Consider the following 17,676-nt stretch of genomic DNA (forward strand, 5'->3'; position numbering starts at 1 on the left):
TTCCTGGCAGAGGGACCTGCAGGTGTAAAGGCCCCTTTGAGGGACAATGGCTGGGGTGGAGCAAGGGTGGGGAGAGCCAGAAGGAGGGAAAGGGCAGTGCAGGGGAGCCCCTGAGGTCATCCAGTGACATGACCTAAGTTTTCAAAATATGGCTCTGACTGCTGAGTGGGAGTGGGCTGACAAGATGCAGAGGGAGAAGGACCCTGTGATGTGTCCATGACAGCGGCAGACAAGGCCCTGATTTGTGTTTATAAAGGGGAGCATTCAAGCAGGGGTAGCTGGAGAAGGAGGTAAGGGCTCAGGATATGACAGGCAGCGAACTGAAAACCTGGCTTGTCCTGTGATGCAACTTTCCTGGAGGGAACTGTGTCCCCTGCCTCTGAGGAATACCCAGTGGGGGGAAGTGTGCATGGTGGGATAGGGCCAAGAGAATGCTCCCAGACTTGCCTCTCTGAGGCACATACCTGGGAAGATGGGGTTGGATTTGAATCTTAGCCTGAGGTCACTGCTTGGGAGCAGCTGATGGTAAGAAATGGGGAAATGTCCTCACAGCAATTAAGTTAAGGGGCCTGACCAAGAGAAAGCTGCATTAACTACTCCTGGGAGAAGAGGGGACCACAGAGCAAGGGCAGAATGAGAGCCACTCAAGACACTAGCTGCGAGGGAGGTGGGCTAGACCCTACCAAGGCAGAAGGACACACAGAAATAGTGAAGAAATAATGGCTGGAAACCACCTAAATTGGATGAAACACATGGATATTAATATCCAAGAAGCTCAACAAACTCTAAGTAAAATGAATTAAAAATATCCACACCAAGACACATTATAATCAAATTGTTGAAAGCCAAGACAAAGAGAGTCTTGAGAATGGTGAGAGAAAAGGGACTTGTCACACACAAGGGATCCTCAGTAAGGTTGTCTGCAGATTTCTTATCAGCAATTTTGGAGGTCTGAAGACAATGGGTTGGTATATTCAAAGTGCTAAAAGAAAAAAAAAAACTCTGTCAACCAAGAATCCTATATCTGGCAAAACTGTCCTTAAAAATTGCGAGAGAAATTAAGACATTTCCAGGTAAACAGAAGTTGAGGACATTTATTACCACTAGATATGCCCTGAAAGAAATATTAAAGGGAGCCCTGTAGGTGAAATGAAAGGACACAAGACAGGTACTCAGAGCTTCATGAATAAATAAAGATTTCAATAAAGGCAAATACATGGATAATTATAAAATGTAGCATTATTGTAACAATGAAAGCTAGAAAACATAGCTGAAGTAAATTAAAGAAGACATAAATAAAGAGAAAGAACTGCCTTAGTCATGAATTGGAAGAGTTAATATTGTTACAATATCAATACCTCCCAAAGTGACCTACAGATTCAATGTAATCTCTATCAAAATCTGAATAAATTCTTTTGTGGAAATTAGAAAAAATCCTAAAGTTTGTATCTCAAGGAATCTCAAGGGATCCTGAATAGCCAATCTTGAAAAAGAAGAACAAAGAGGACTCATACTTCTTGCACTTAAAACTTACTACAAAGCTTCCTTAATGCTGGCATAAAGACAGGCATATAGATCAATGGAATAGAATAGAGAGTCCAAGAATTAAGCTGGGTCTTTACCTCACATCATTTGCAAAAATGAACTAAGAATGGATCAAGGCCCTAGGCATAAGACCTAAAACTACACAACTCTTAAAAGAAAACATAGGGAAAAAGCTTCATGACATTGGATTTGGCAATGATTTCTTGGATAGGGCAGCAAAGGGCATAGTCAACAAAAGAAAAAAAATAGGCAAATTGGACTTTCTGAAAATTAAAAACGTTTGTGCATCAAAGGACACTATCAACAGATTAAAAAGGCAACCTTTAAATTGGGATAAAATATTTGTAAATCACATATCTCATAAGGAGTGAATATGTAGAATATGTAGAGAACCCCTAAAACTCAACAACAAAAGAAAAAAGACATATTCAAAAGTGGGCAAAAGACTTGAACAGATATTCCAAAGAAGATACACAAATGGCCAATATACATGTGAAACGGTGATCAATAACTACTAATCATTAGGGGAGTGCAAACCAGAACTACAATGAAGTACCTCTTCATGCCCATTAGTATGGCTACTATGAAAAACACACAGAAAACAACAAGTATTGGTGAGGATGTGGAGAAATTTGAACCCCGTGCATTGTTGGTGGGAAAATGGAAAATGGTGTAGCCACTGTGGAAAACAGTATGGCAATTCCCCCAAAATTAGAAATAAAATTACCATATGAACCAGCAATTCCACTTCTGGGTATGTAATCAAAAGAATTGAAAGCAAGGTCTCAAAGAGATGTTTGCGCACCCATACCTATAACAGTATTATTCACAATAAAGTGTGGAAGCAACCCAAGTGCCCATTGATGGAAAAAAGGATAGCAAAATGTGGTCTATCCAGACAATGAATATTATTCAGCCTTAAAAAGAAAGAAATTTGGATACTTCCTACAACATGGATGAACCTTGAAGACTCTATGTTAAATGAAACAAGCCAGTCACAAAAAGACAAACGTGGTGTGATCTCACTTATATAATGTACTTAGAGTAGTCAGAATCATGGAGATAGAAAGTAGAGTGATGGGTGCCAGGTGCTGGGGACAAGGGGCCTGGGGGGTGAGTATTTAGTGAGCATAGAGTTTCAATTTGGAAATGTGTAAAGAGTTCTGGGTATGGATGGTGATAATGGTTACACAATAAATGTAATTAATACCACTGAACTGTAGACTTAAAAATGGTTAAGATACCAAGTTTTATAGTGTTTCTTTTAGCACAAGAAAGATAATTAGAAAAGTAAGTAAAGAGAGGGAGAAATATATACTATGCTAACACTAATCAAAAGAAGGCTGGAGTAGCCATGTCAGTTATAGACAAAGCAGACTTCAGGAGAAGGAAAATTATCAGGTGTAAAAAGGGACATTACATTATGGTACAGGGGTCATTTCTCCAGGAAGATAACATCCTTAATGCGTATGCATCTAACAACAGAGCAGCAAATCGCAAGAAGCAAAAACTGATGGGACTTGAGAGAGCAACAGGTCGGCAACTTCAGTGCTCTTCTTTCAGTAATCGATATATCTGGCAGCCAGAACATCAGTAAGAGTTGTCAAAAGAGCACCAGAGACAGCGGACACCAACACACACTCCACGCAACAATGGCAGAAAATATGTACTTCCAAGGTCACATGGAGCAGTCACCAACATCGGCCATATTCTGGGCCATAAAACCCATCTTAACAAATGTGAAAGAATAAAAACCACAAGGAGTAATATATTATCATACTACAGTGGAATTAAACTAAGGATCCGAAATTAAACAGAAAGTAGCTGGAAAATTACAAAATATATGAGACAAAAAACTCTTTTAAATAATACATGGGTCAAAGAAGAAGTCTCTAGAGAAATTTATAAAGCATTTGAACTAAATAAAAATGAAAATACAGCTTATTAAAACTTGTGGGATGCAGTGAAAGCGGTGCTTAGAGGGATGTTTATGATATTAAATGCACATATTAGAAGAGAAACAAGATCCAAAATCAATAATCTAGAAAAAGAACTAGAAAATAAACTAGAAAAATAAACTAGAAAAAGAAAACCAATTTAAGTGTAAAGCAAGCAGGAGAAAAAAAATAATACATAAATAGTAAACATTAAGAACAACACTATGCCCCAAAATGTGACAACATAGGTAAAATAATTTTTTTAATGCCTTGAAAGACACAAACTGCCAACACCCACATAAGGTGAAATAGAATACTCTGAATAGAACTGTATGCATTTAACATTTTTAAAACTTCATTTGTTAATTTTGAGAAAGAGAGAGAGAGTGAGAGAGAGAGTGAACAAATAGGGGAGGGGCAAAGAGGGAGGGAGAGAGAAAATACCAAACAAGCACTGAGCTGTCTGCACAGAACCCAATGTGGGGCTCAAACTCACGAACTGTGAGATCATGACCTGAGCTGAAACCAAGAGTTGGATGCTTAACTGACTGAGCCACCCAGGCGTCCCCAGAACTGTACATATTAAAGACATTAGAACAATAATTCATAATCTTCCAAAAAGAAAGCACCAGTCCTTGATGAATTCATTGATGAATTCCACCAAACACAGGGAAGAAATTATGTCAAACCATGAGATCATGACCTGACACAAAATCAAGACTCAGTTGCTTAATGGACCGAGCCACCCAGTTCCCCTAGATGCAAAAATTCATAATAAAATATTAGCAAAATCAATCCAGTAATGTATAAAAATAATTATGCTCCACAACTAAGTGGTATTTTTCCCAGTGATACAAGGCTGGTTCAACATTTGAAAAATCAATTAATATAATCTACCACATTAACAGGCTGAAGAAGAAAAAAAAACCACAATCATATCAATTGATGGAGAAAAAGTATTTGACATAAATCCAACACTCATTCAGAATAAAAACTCTATGCAAAATAGAAACAGAGGGGGAGCTTCCTTAGCTAGATGAAAATTCTACAAAAACCTTTAGTGAGCATCAAACTTAATGGTGAGACAGTGGATGTTTTCTGCTAATATTGGGAGTAAAGCAAGGATGTCCCCTCTCACCACTCATATTCAACATTGTACTGGAAGTCCTAGCAAGTGCAATAAGACAAGAAAAAGAAATGCAATGCATATAGATTGGGAAGGAAGGAATAAAACTGTCTTTGTTTGCAGATGATATGATTGTTTATGTGAAAATACCAAGGAGTCAATTTAAAAAACCTTCCTGGAACTAATAAGAGATTGTTTTAAGGTCACAGGATATAAGGTTAATATGCAAAAGTCAGTTACTTTTCTTCATATCAACAATAAATAATTGGAATTTGAAATTAAGAACACAATATCACTTATATTAGCATAAAAATGAAATACTTAGGTGCAAATTAACAAAATATATATGGAATCTATATGCAAGAACTACAAAATTCTGAAGAAACCAAAGAAAATCTAAAGAAATGGAGAAAGATTGTCTGTTCGTCAACTGGAAGACCCATTATTGTTGCCAATTCTTCCCAACTTGATGTACAGATTAAACGAAGTCCCAATTAAAATACCAGCAAGGTACTTTGTGGATATAGACAAACTGATTTTAAAGTTAAAAAAATTTTTTTTAAAGTTTATTTATTTTTGAGACAGAGAGAGATACAGCATGAACGGGGGAGGGTCAGAGAGAGAGGGAGACATAGAATCTGAAGCAAGCAGTGGGCTCCGAGCTGTCAGCACAGAGCCCAACGCGGGGCTCGAACTCATGGACTGTGAGATCATGACCTGAGCCGAAGTCAGACACTTAACTGACTGAGCCACCCAGGAGCCCCTGATTTTAAAGTTTAATTGGAAAGGCCCCTCCCCCCACCCATGGAATAGCCAGAATAATACTACAGAAAAAACAAGTTGGAGAATTGATGTTTCTGATTTCAAGGCTATAAAACTATAATGATAAAGACACTATGGTATTGGTGAAAAAATAGACACATAGATGAATAAGACAGAATAGAGAACCCAGAAATAGACTCAGACAACTGCAGTTAGATGAAGGAACAAAGGCAATTCAATGGAGAAAGGTTCATCTTTGCACAATTTGACATCCATATGCAAACAAGTGTGTTTAGACCCAGACCTGACACTTTTCACAAGGATTAACTCATAGACCTAACTATAAAACACAAAATTATAGGGGCGCCTGGGTGGCTCAGTCAGTTAAGCTTCTGACTTTGGTTCAGGTCATGATCTCAGTTTGTGGGTTCAAGCCCTGCCTGGAGCCTGATTCTGATTCTGTGCTCTCTGTCTCTTCCCCTCCCACTCATGCTATGTTCTCTCTCTCTCAAAAAATGAATAAACATTGAAAGAAATTAAAACACAAAACTATAAAACTCCTAAAAGATGCTATAGAAGAAAATATGGATGACCTTGAGTTTGGTCATGAGGTGTTTTTTTTTTAAGTTTTTATTTTAATTCCAGTTAGTTAACATATAGTGCTATGTTAAATCAGGTATGCAATATAGTGATTCAACAGTACCAGACATCACCCGGTGCTCATCACCATGAGTGCCCTCTGTAGTCCCCATCACCTACTTCCCCCATCCCTCCACCCACTTCCTCTATGCTAACCTTCAGTGTGTTCTCTGTAGTTAGAAGTCTATTTCTTGGTTTGCCTTTCTCTCTCTCTCTCTTTTCCCCTTTGCTTGTTTGTTTTGTTTCTTAAATTCCACATACAAGTGAAACCATATGGTATGATTTGTCTTTCTCTGACTGACTCATTTAGCTTAGCATGATATATTCTAGCTCCATCCATATTGTTACAAATGCCAAGATTGCATTCTCTTTTATGGCTGAGTAATATTCCACTATATATATATATATATATATATATATATATGCCTTGTCTTCTTTATCCATTCATGTATCAACTGACATGGTGATGAGTTTTGAGATACAACATCTAACTATAATTCATGAAGGAAAAATTGATAAGTTGGACTTTATTAAAATTTAAAACTTCTGTTTTTCCAAACACACTGTTAAGAGAATGAAGAGGCAAGCTATACCCTTGGAGAAAATATTTGCAAAACAGAAATCTGATAAAGGACTTGCATCCAAAATTTATAAAAACTTTAAAAATGAAACAATAAGAAAACAGAAAACTAATTTAAAAATGGGCAAATATCTGAACAGACACTTCACCAAAGAATAAGATATACAGATGTCAAATAGTATATGAAAAGATGCTCTGGCACAAGAACAGACATTCAAATCAATGGAATAGAATAGAGAACCCAGAAATGGACCTACAAATGTATGGCAAACTAATCTTTGACAAAGCAGGAAAGAATATCTAATGGAATAAAGACAGTCTCTTCAGCAAGTGGTGCTGGGAAAACTGGATAGCGACATGCAGAAGAATGAACCTGGACCACTTTCTTACACCATACACAAAAAGAAACTCAAAACGGATGAAACACCTCAATGTAAGACAGGAAGCCATCAAAATCCTCGAGGAGAAAGCAGGCAAAAGCCTCTTTGATCTTGCCCACAGCAACTTCTTACTCAACACGTCTCTGGAGGCAAGGGAAACAAAAGCAAAAATGAACTACTGGGACCTCATCAAAATAAAAAGCTTCTGCACAGCGAAGGAAACAATCAGCAAAACTAAAAGGCAACTGACAGAATGGGAGAAGATATTTGCAAACGACATATCAGATAGAGGGTTAGTATCCAAAATCTACAAAGAACTTATCAAACTCAACACCCAAAAAACAAATAATCCAGTGAAGAAATGGGCAAAAGACATGAATAGACACTTCTCCAAAGAAGACATCCAGATGGCCAACCGACATATGAAAAAATGCTCAACATCACTCATCATCAGGGAAATACAAATCAAAACCACAATGAGATACCACCTTACACCTGTCAGAATGGCTAACATTCACAACTCAGGCAACAACAGATGTTGGTGAGGATGCAGATAAAGAGGATCTCTTTTGCATTGTTGGTGGAAATGCAAGCTGGTGCAGCCACTCTGGAAAACAGTATGGAGGTTCCTCAAGAAACTAAAAATAGAACTACCCTATGACCCAGCAATTGCACTACTAGGCATTTATCCAGGGGATACAGGTGTGCCATTTTCGAATGGACACATGCACCCCCACGTTTATAGCAGCACCATCAATAATAGCCAAATTATGGAAAGAACCCATATGTCCATCGATGGATGAATGGATAAAGAAAATATGGTATACACACACACACACACACACACACACACACACACACACACACTGGAGTATTACTTGGCAATCAAAAAGAATGAAATCTTGCCGTTTGCAACTACGTGGATGGAACTGGAGAGTATTATGCTAGTGAAATTAGTCAGAGAAAGACAAAAATCATATGACTTCACTCACATGAGGACTTTAAGAGACAAAACAGATGAACATAAGGGAAGGGGAACAAAAATAACATAAAAACAGGGAGGGGGACAAAACAGAAGAGACTCATAAATATGGAGAACAAACAGGGTTGCTGGAGGGGTTGTGGGAGGGGGGATGGGATAGACGGGTAAGGGACACTGAGGAATCTACTCCTGGAATCATTGTTACACTATATGCTAACTAATTTGGATGTAAATTTAAAAAAATAAAAAATAAAGTTAAAAAGAAGAAAAAAGAAAAATCCAGAAAGAAAAGAAAAGATGCTCAATTGCATTCATCATTAGGGATTGTAAATCAAAACAAAAATGAGATACACCTATTAGGATGGCTAAAATCCAAGTAACTGACAATACTGAAAACTGATGATAGGAATTCTCATTCATTGTTGATAGGAATGCAAAATAGCCCAGTTGCTTTTTGGCAGTTTCTCAAAGTTAAGTACAATTAGGGGCACCTGGGAGGCTCAGTTGGTTGAACAGCTGACTTCGGCTCAGGTCATGATCTCACGGTTCGTGAGTTCCAGCCCCGTGTCGGGCTCTGTGCTGACAGCTTGGAGCCTGGAGCCTGCTTCGGATTCTGTGTCTCTCTCTCTCCCTCCCCAGCTCACACACACTCTCTCTCTGTCTCTCTCTCAAAAAAAAAAAAAAAAAACATTGAAAAAAAATTTTAAAGAGTTAAATGTAATTATACCGTGTTATTCAGCAGTTCCACTCCTCGTATATACTCAGCTGAATTAAAAACTTACATCCACACAAAAACCTGCACACAAATGTTTTTAACAATTTTGTTCACAATTGCTCCAAACTGGGAACAATCAAGATGTCTTTCTGTAGGTGAATGTGGTCCATCCAGACAATGGAATGTTATTTAGCACTAAAAAGAAATGAGCTATCAAGCCATAAAAAGACTTGGAAGAATCTTAGAGTAAAGAAAAATTTAATGTTTATTTATTTTTGAGAGAGAGAGAAAGAGAGAGAAAGAGAGAGAGAGAGAGTGAGAGAACAAGCAGGGCAGGAGCAGAGAGAAGGGGACAGAAGATCCAAATCGGGCTCTGCCCTGACAGCAGTGAGTTCGATGTGGGGCTTGAACTCGTGAACTGAACTGCAAGATCATGACCTGAGCCAAAGTTGGATGCTCAACTGACTGAGCCACCCAGGTGCCCTTAAATTTTTTTTAATGTTTATTCATTTTGTTGAGGGGGGGGAGGGGCAGAGAGAAAGGGAGACCCAGAATCTGAAGCAGGTTCCAGGCTCTGGGCTGGGAGCATAGAGCCCCACATAGGGCTCAAACTCACAAACCGTGAGATCATGACCTGAGCCTAAGTCAGACGCTTAACCAACTAAGCCCCCCAGGCGCCCCAAGACGTGGAGGAATCTTAAATGCCTTTTACTAAGGGAAAGAAGCCAATCTGAAAAGCTACACACCGCATGGTTCTAACTATATGACATTCTGGAAGAGGTAAAACTGTGGAGACAGTAAAAAGATCAGTGGTTGCCAGTGGTTCAGTGGAGACGGGGAGAGAGAGGTGAACGGTGGAACACAGGGGATTTTCAGGGCAGTGAAATTATTCTTTATGATACTGTGAGAGTTTATAACTATCATGATGCATTTGTTAAGACCGGTAGAAATTTACAGCACAAAGAATGAACCTCAATGTGTGCCAATAGCACAGTCATTTAGCAGACGGGGGGGGGGGGGGGGGGCGGGGGGATGAAAGAATGCAGACTCTGACAAGAAAATCAAACTCTAACACTTGAAATTACCTCACTGAAGGAGGCAGAGAAAAGGTGCTGATGGAAGTATTTTTGGAAATGAGCAGAGACTTGTAAGACTAAACACTGTCCTCTGCTTAGTAAAGTTGTATCCCATGGGTTAACAATTCTGTTCTTGCTGCGCACATGCACTAGAATTGAACAATTAAGTAAATGAGTGGTGGATGACGGAAGCCAGGTATCTCACTGTCAGAGTGGAAACTTGCTTACCAGAAAGAGGAGGAGGCCAGAACATCCTTGTGGTGTCAGGTTACATTGTGGACACCAGCAAGAACTCAAGTTTAACTTAATATGGGTTCATGGTTACATGTAGAAATATTTGTAGATGTGTCTATGCACAGGCTAGTATGCACACATAGACTTCCTTACCCTGTCAGCTGACCAGACCTTGAAGCTGACACCCCAGTAGCAATGAGCACACCCAGTGCCCAGATCTTTGTTTCTAAGACATTCCCCAATACAAGGAACCAGGGCTCCTTGAGGAATTGCTGATTTCAGGACTGGACAGGAAATATACAAATGACCCTGGAGCATCAGAAAGTAAGTGATGTTCTCTCTGCTCCTCCCCCACTTGTGCTCTGTCTCTCTCTGTCTCTCAAAAATAAATAAATGTAAAAAAAAATTAAAATAGAAAGAAAGTGATGTGCAAACCCTCCCCCCGCCAAACCAAGAAACCTACCCATCCACCAACCCAACAAACAAAAACACCCCAGAATAATGGGGTCAATGGGTTATGTCAGATGGCACAGGAGCTCACTGAGAGGCTCCCAGTGGCTACAGTCAGAACAGATTGAACAACAAAATCAATAAAGTTGACTAGGGTTGTAATCGAAATACTCAGGACTCCGAACTGATGAAAATAAATTATTGCATAAATTAATAAATGGGCGAGGGGAGACATATCTCCAGTGCAAACCCCTGTTCCCACAGTGTGGGGCTCACAGCGATTTCCCTCCAAAGGGCACCGTCAACCTGGTGGCCTTTCTAGATGCCAGTGTCATGCCGGCCTCACAGCCCTTTAAGCTGTTCCCCATCCGGCTCTGTGCCCTGCCTGACCAGCCCCCAACTGAGCAATCATGTCCTTTAAGGCCTCAGGCCATGTTTTTCTTTCTGCCCAGGGCACCCTCTTGTCCTCACCAGAGGATCCTCCCATCACCCCCTCTGCACAGACATGCTGGAGCACCAGGATGGCCAGCCTTGTCCCCCTGGGCTTTGGCCCTAACCCCATGTGGCCATAGCCTGTGGGAGGTCTCTCTCAGAGGCTTTTTTCTTCTCTATCAATAGGGCTGGCCTCTGGCCAAAAGATCCTCAGGGGATCCCAGACCACCTGCCTAGGCTGCTCCTTCTGTAGCTCGTGGGTCGGGAGGGGGCTCCCAGACAACCTTTCTGAGAGAAGCACAGGAACCTCTCATCATTTTAAGCAAGTTTACAGCAGGTGCCCAGGACGCACCCAGCGTTTGCAGACAGAACAGACAGTGGGGATGGCCTAGAGTGACCAGTTCATCCTCAGCATCTTCTGAGGCTCAGCCTGAAGGCCACGTCTCGTACAGCTTTCCCAGCCCAAGGCCCGGAGTGACAGGAGCTGCCTTTCTGTCCTCTTGCCAGGCCCACTCACTGTCTCCCAGGGCTCCAGGGGGCCTGGGCCCGAGGCAGGAGGACAAGAGGGAACCTACCTCATGCGCCCGTGAGCTCTGCACCTCTCCCCGAAACACAAGGCCCCACCTTGCTTGCATCAGGCCCCACACCCTCCTCGCTGGGGGAAAGCAGATTCCAGCCCTGGAAGCAATTGCTATCCTGTGTAGCAAGGGCTGAACCCACCAGGAGACTCAGGCAATGAGTGGCTGTTGTCCATTCTTCTCCCGCCCCAGCTCCTGCCACAGAGGGTTTGAGGCAGCTTCTAAGGAGTGTCTACAGCATTCACAGGCACCCATGCCCGCCCGGGCTGGGGGAGAGTCAGGGTTGAGAGTCAGGGATGAGAGACCCAACCTCTCTGGGGTCCCAGCCACACGATGGCTTCCCAACACTGCCTCGCTGTAGCCGGCCCACTCACAGCATCACACCGCAACCACAAAAGCCATGGGACACTCCCTGGAGTGCTCTGGAACTGGCCCAGCTTGGACACACACCGTCTCTGTCCAGAGAGACTGGCACGGGGACCTGGACACACTTGGACATCTTGGAGGGCTGGGAGGCTGGGGCGGGATGGCCCTGGCCAGGCGCACGCGTGGGTACCTGGCCTCGGCGTGTCTCACAGTTGTGCAGGTAGCTCAGGTGGTAGATCTTCAGGTTCAATGTGCCAAAATTCAGGTACTTCAGGAAAACCTGAGACGGGGATTATAACAGCACGAGTTTAAAACCCCAGTTTTCAGAAGGCGTTCGGGTGTGCAAGGGTGCAGAGACGCCCGGCTGCCCAGAGCAGGGCCCGTACGCGGCACTGATCTCAACGCACGCAGGCCCATGGTGTGCAGGAGACACACATGCGCGGGCTCTCAGAGCTAAGAGGAGGGGAGGTCTACACCCAGACACCAAGAGAACACACGCGCGCCCCGCCAGCACAGGACAGACCTGGGGACGGGGTGGCCCACACACGGAGGCACCCATGCCCGCAAGGGCCCCCAACACTCACATCTTCATCTTCGCTTGTGAAGCACGGACCGTCGAGCTTGTTCACGGCCATGATGACGGCCACGACGTCTTTGCCATTCATGATGGGTGTGGCCAGGATGTTCTTTGTCACATAATCGGTCAACTCATCAGCGAAGGAGCTGAAGTGGGGACACTGGGCAGGCAGGAAGAGGGGAGAAAAGAGAGGCAGTCAGTCTGTGGACCTGGCCCACCCTGACCCCGGGGAGGCCGGGCCTAAGCTGCACAGAGGCCACTGCCCAGGCCAGTGCTAAGACCCAGGTGCTGGCGTCGGGAGCCCAGGCAGCACAGGAAGACGTAGCCCGTGGCCTGTCCTTGTGGCTCTAGCCTGGCGCAGTCCCTATCCCTCGATTTGGAGCCAATTACCCCAGCTCTCCATCATAGACTCTGCTGAGCCCTCACAAGCCTGGATGTGGCAGGCCTGGGTCCCTCCGCACCTGCTGTCATCCGGTTAAGCAGGTCTGTTGGATACCTGTCCCAAAGCCCCTCCTAGATCAGGCCGCCCTCTCCTACCTTCACCTCCCTCTGGGCCAGCCCCACATGCTCCTTCCCAAAAAGTGTGTTGGCTGAATAAAGGGTGAGTGTGAGTCGGGGTGGAGGGTCCCCTGGGAGTCTCCTGGGGTCATGCTCCAGCCAGCAGGTGCTCCGTGGGGTCTGTTGCCCCTATGATAAGGCATGTGTCCGCGTCTGGCCCCGAGGGCAAGTCCCGCTAGCTTTAGGGTTGCTCCTCCGGGTCGCTCCTTGATTGGGAGCTGATTGACGGACTTCCCACAGGGAACAAGTGACAGAGTGTCACCAGGATGAGGTCCCCCAGGTGACTGGGACTGTCCTTCAGAGTGGATGTGACTCCAGCTCTACCCTCATACTTCTTGGTGCTCATATTTATTTACATGAGGCCCAAGTGACCAGACACAGAGCTGCAGTGGATGGCTCAGAGTTGGGCTGTTTGGGTCAGGGCCTGGGCTTGCCACCGTGTCACCTCCAGCAAGGGTGGGACAGCCCTGGGCTGCTCTCTTCACCCGTCAGCTTAGGTTGAGTGAGGCAATCTCCGTAAACGCTCCCTACATTTGGTTATTATTACTTGTTAAAAGAGCTCTTTGGGGTTTACTCAAGGACTGTTGGTCCTGTGGCAGACAGAGGAGTCACTGACCCCATGTGACTTCCCGCGCCTTCTCTGTGGCTCCGCCCTCATGTGGCCCAAGGACGCTGCGTCCGCTGCCCAGACTCCCTTGCATGGGCAGCTGGGCCACAGTTCAGGCCAATGGGAGGTCAGAGGAAGCCTGCTGGGGACGAGGACATCCCATGTTCTCACGAAGAGGTGCATGCGTCTGGCACCAATCTTCTCAGTTCCTCTCCTGCCTGATGATTGGAGAGGTAGCTGTCACCTGCAGCCACAAAGGGAAATCAATACTGAGCCCCGGAGGTGGCAGCAGCGTGGGGAGTGGCACCAGCGTTCCGTGACACAAAGGGGGGTGTTCCACCTCACCCCAGGCCCAGCACAGGCACGAGCTCAGGGCCCTTTTCACGCTCCCATCCTTGGTGTTTCTGAGCTCTCCAGTTACCTTCCTGGCCACATGGCTGGGTCTCTTGGCAGGTCCTCGACTCTGCCCCAGACTTTCCTTTCTGCCCTTCAGCTGTGTTCCCCTCTTCCCACCTGGGGTCCCACCAGCACCCCTGCTCCCAGGTGCCCCCCGCCATAGCAGCACCCCCACTCCCAGGTGCCCCCTCCGTACCAACACCCCCTCTTGTTCCTGCCACACTGGGACCCTAACTCTGACGCCCGTGGCTGTAGCCTCTCCTTGTCCCTGCAGGTAGCTCGTCAGCTCCCACAACACCCTAGGTACAAGGTGAAGGGAGCCTCAGGAAGGTTCTGACCCAGAGCTGTGCGGTCTGAGCAGAGTCACCCCAGGGCTGGAGTCACCTGCGTGCCACACCCTTGTACCCTGTGCCCAATCAGGCTCCCTGCCTGCGTCTTCTTCTCCACTGTGTCCATGTCAACGCTCCCACCCCGGCTTCTCTGCTGAAGCAGACCCCACCTCACTCAGAGCCCCTACCACACTGTGGGCAGGGGGCTATGCGCAGGCTCCCAGAAGCCCTGGAACCAGAGCTTCCTGTAGCAGAGTGTGAGAGTAGGAGCAGCCCCAGCCCCACGGCATCCTAAGCCTCATTCCCGAAACGTCTGCCCTCTCGTGCTCCCAGTCCAGGGGTTGGAAGCCACCCACCACCCCATGGAGGGGAACTTGGTGTCTCCTTGGCACCTCCCTCCCCCTCGGCCTCAGTGGGTCTAGGGGTCCCGTGACTGCTCGAAAGTGCCCCCAACCCTGTCCCTACTGCCCAGACCCTCTTCATTGCTCTCCTGCAGCATCTATCCATGTTCTGCACTGCCGGCCTGGTGCTGTCGCCCTCCTCCCTCTTCAGAGTTGGCCTGGCTCCTAGACCTTCCCCACAAAGCCGTGCCCCTAATGGCAGTCTAGCCTCCTTCGACCCCCCAACGGCTGGCTGCCCCAACTGGGGTCTGGATGCCTTGGCAATACGCAGGACCCTTGTGATGGACCGTTTCTGGGCCCACAGCTCTTTGGAGGGGAGTCAGAGACTGTCCCAGAACCATGTCCCTTCTGCCTGGCTGCTTGCCATGAACGCTTGGGGGTCTTAGGAGCTGCAAAGTAGTGGTGGGGTGATGTTGCAGCCCTGCGGTGTCCTCCTGCCACGACACACTGGCTGTCCTGGCTGCCTGCAAGGGTTCCCTGCCCCGCTGGCACACACTACCCTCCAAAAACAGCCTCCATGCTTTCCTCATCCTGCGAGTAGGGTGCTGGGGCCTCAGACGGAGCAAGGTTCTGTCTCAGTATCCCCTTTGACGACAACCTGGGTCTGGGAGCCTGACATCGGCAACGCTTAGAGCTTTGTGACACACTTAATGGAAATGTGCTTTTTGGCTGATGTGGGCTCTGTTCTCAGTTCCACCGCGTCTGAGATAAAGAGGAGCCAGCACAGCCCTGAAGATTGAGGCCAGTGCCATGCCCCTGGCCCACCGGGGGACAGATTAGGGCAGGCTGTCCTCATGGAGGCGGGAGGGTCTGAAGAAGCCGAGGGCCCAGGGATAGAGGAGGCACAGGACCCAGGATGGCCATGCCACCTGACCCAGACCCTCACCCAGCACAGGTTTGGGAGGCCAGTCGGAGGACAGGCCCCTGGGGGCTGTGGGGTCTGCCTCAGACTCAAGAAGGGAGGGGTCAAGATGTAGAGAGAGAAGGAGCAGGGGAAGTCACTCAGTGCAAGCCCCCCACGCCTTTCCTCACTGCCGAATTCCTTATTTTCCTGTTAATTCAGGCTCCTGATATTCTGATGCATGGGTGACCCATTTCTTAAACGGGAGTGGAGATGAAGCTAATCCCAGAGATTACTATATTCAGGTCGCTGGACCTGGGGTTGTTTAGAGCAGATAAGTTTAAGAGGATTGCCACCACTTCCTTCCCAAGGGACCTGGGGGGACGTGCACGTGTCTGTTCGCCTCCAGGAACTAGGGGACAGAAGCTGTTTTGAGAGAAGCCCACCCTGGTGGGCAACCCCCTCCAGATTCCTTCACTGAAAGTGGAAGAGGCTGGTCCAGCTCAGGGCTCCTGCTTGCCCCTCTCAGAGGCAAGAAAGGAGAAGAGGGGAGAAGGCAGTGGCTCCCATTCTGCCCCAGCGGCCTCTTCCTGCTCCTTCTAGGAGCTCCTCAACCCCATGCCCACATTGGAGGCCCTTGCCCCTCACACATGTCCAACAGGCACCTCCTTCCCTCAAGTGCCACCTGCCCTGGCCTCCACCCCAGGGACCCTGTCCTCCTGCTGTACTAGCCCCACACTCGCCCTCCTTCCCACCCAACAAGAGCCTGTCCTATTTCTCAGCAACACGAATTCCTGCCTACCCTTCCTGCGCCGCCTGGACCAGCCCTGGTCTCCCTGCTGCTTCTCCCGAACCCCCAAACTTGCCTGTGCGAGCAAGCAGCATGGTCTCCTATGGGGTTGTGAGTTCCAGGCTCCAGGGTCAACTGGCCCTTCCTTTCTGGGCCTTTGCACAGCCCCCTGCTCTGACCCCTTCCCCCCCACCCCCTCCCCCCCCAAGCTCCTGTGCAGGGGCCTATGCGTCAGGGAGGCAGCAGGGCCTGTCCGGGCCGCCCTCCCAGCCACCTCAAGGCTGGCTTCCTTCCTTTCTGTGAGCTCTGGACCAAGCCACCCCACTCACCCCACTCACCCCACTGCCCCAGGCTGCCTTCCTAAAAGAAGAGGCCCCCACATGGCCTGCAGGCTGGCCGTGGGACGGGTAGGGACCTCTCGCCAACCGCACCAGTCGTGGCCCAGAACCCACCTCCGTCACGTCCTTGATGTTCACCATCTTCTTGGTCTGAGCCACGTGGCCCACAACCCCAATGTCCAGTGGGAAGACGATCTCAGAGTCGGGGGGCACCAGGCAGTCCTCTAGGACGCTGCCGGGCTGCACGCTGAAGAGGCGCGTGGCGAGCTCAGCCACGCCGTTGCGCTGGCGGTACATGAAGAGGCTGCAGCGGTCGGCATGCAGGATGGTGCAGAGGCGTCGCAGGATCTTGAAGACCACCCGCTCCATGTTCACACTCTCCTGCATGTCCTGCACCAGCTCAAAGAGGGCCGTGCTCTCCTCCACCTGGCACAGCTCGCGGAAACTGGCACAGTCCACCGGCTGTCCGTCCTCGTGGGCGCCAGCCACATTCTCGGGGCTCAGCTTCTTCCCAAAGTACTGGTCCGCGAAACTGGGGTTCTGGTCAAGGAACTGTTGCACCTGCTCCCCGCTGAGGCTCATGGTGTCCCACTGCCCGTCCAGGAGTCGTGGCCGGTCCCCAGGCACACACAGACTCCCAGCAAACACTGTCATCAGCAAAGCCTTTCTTAATGACGATTACTGAGGACTGGGAGGACGCCAGCTGACTCACCCACGCTTGCCCCCCTTGCCTTAGATCTCGGACTCGGTCTGATTTTCCCAGGGGTGGGTGATGATGGGAGCTCAGGGGCTTCTGCCTGTGGCAGGGGTCCTGGGAAGCTGGGGGTAGGGAGTTGGCTTCCACCGGAGGAGCCCCTCACACCTAATCCTCCAGAGGGGTAATCCCACAAACACCGTGACCCTTTCTGCCTGGGGGATTGCCTGATAATTCTGGATGGTCCAACAGGCATCCCCACATCTCCTGGCCCTCATACCTGGGCTCAGGTGTGCTCGAGAGGTGGGGCACCAGCTCTCCCCCTCGGGGAACTGCAGCCCAG

At 47.5% G+C, this 17,676-nt stretch overlaps 1 protein-coding gene across 3 annotated transcripts in view; it reads right to left on the bottom strand.

Moving 5' to 3' along the window:
• PDE6B (phosphodiesterase 6B) overlaps positions 1–17,369 on the bottom strand; it is a 34,624-nt gene extending 17,255 nt beyond the window's left edge. Inside the window, exons 1-3 of one of the 3 annotated variants that reach the window (XR_006296246.1) lie at positions 16,754–17,369; positions 12,387–12,539; positions 11,993–12,082 (exon numbers count right to left, since the gene is read on the bottom strand). Coding sequence is in view for 2 of the 3 variants with exons in the window: in XM_043573242.1 (XP_043429177.1) it covers positions 11,993–12,082; positions 12,387–12,539; positions 16,754–17,293 (783 nt within the window). In the remaining variant the exon portion in view is untranslated. Of the gene's footprint in view, positions 1–11,992; positions 12,083–12,386; positions 12,540–13,553; positions 13,822–16,753 lie in introns of those variants that run through there. The other 2 variants (XM_043573242.1, XM_043573243.1) reach the window with 2 other exon arrangements.
• Between the last annotated feature and the right edge of the window lie 307 nt (positions 17,370–17,676).

The sequence above is a fragment of the Prionailurus bengalensis genome, chromosome B1 (assembly GCF_016509475.1).
Source record: "Prionailurus bengalensis isolate Pbe53 chromosome B1, Fcat_Pben_1.1_paternal_pri, whole genome shotgun sequence".
Taxonomy (NCBI): Eukaryota; Metazoa; Chordata; class Mammalia; order Carnivora; family Felidae; genus Prionailurus; species Prionailurus bengalensis.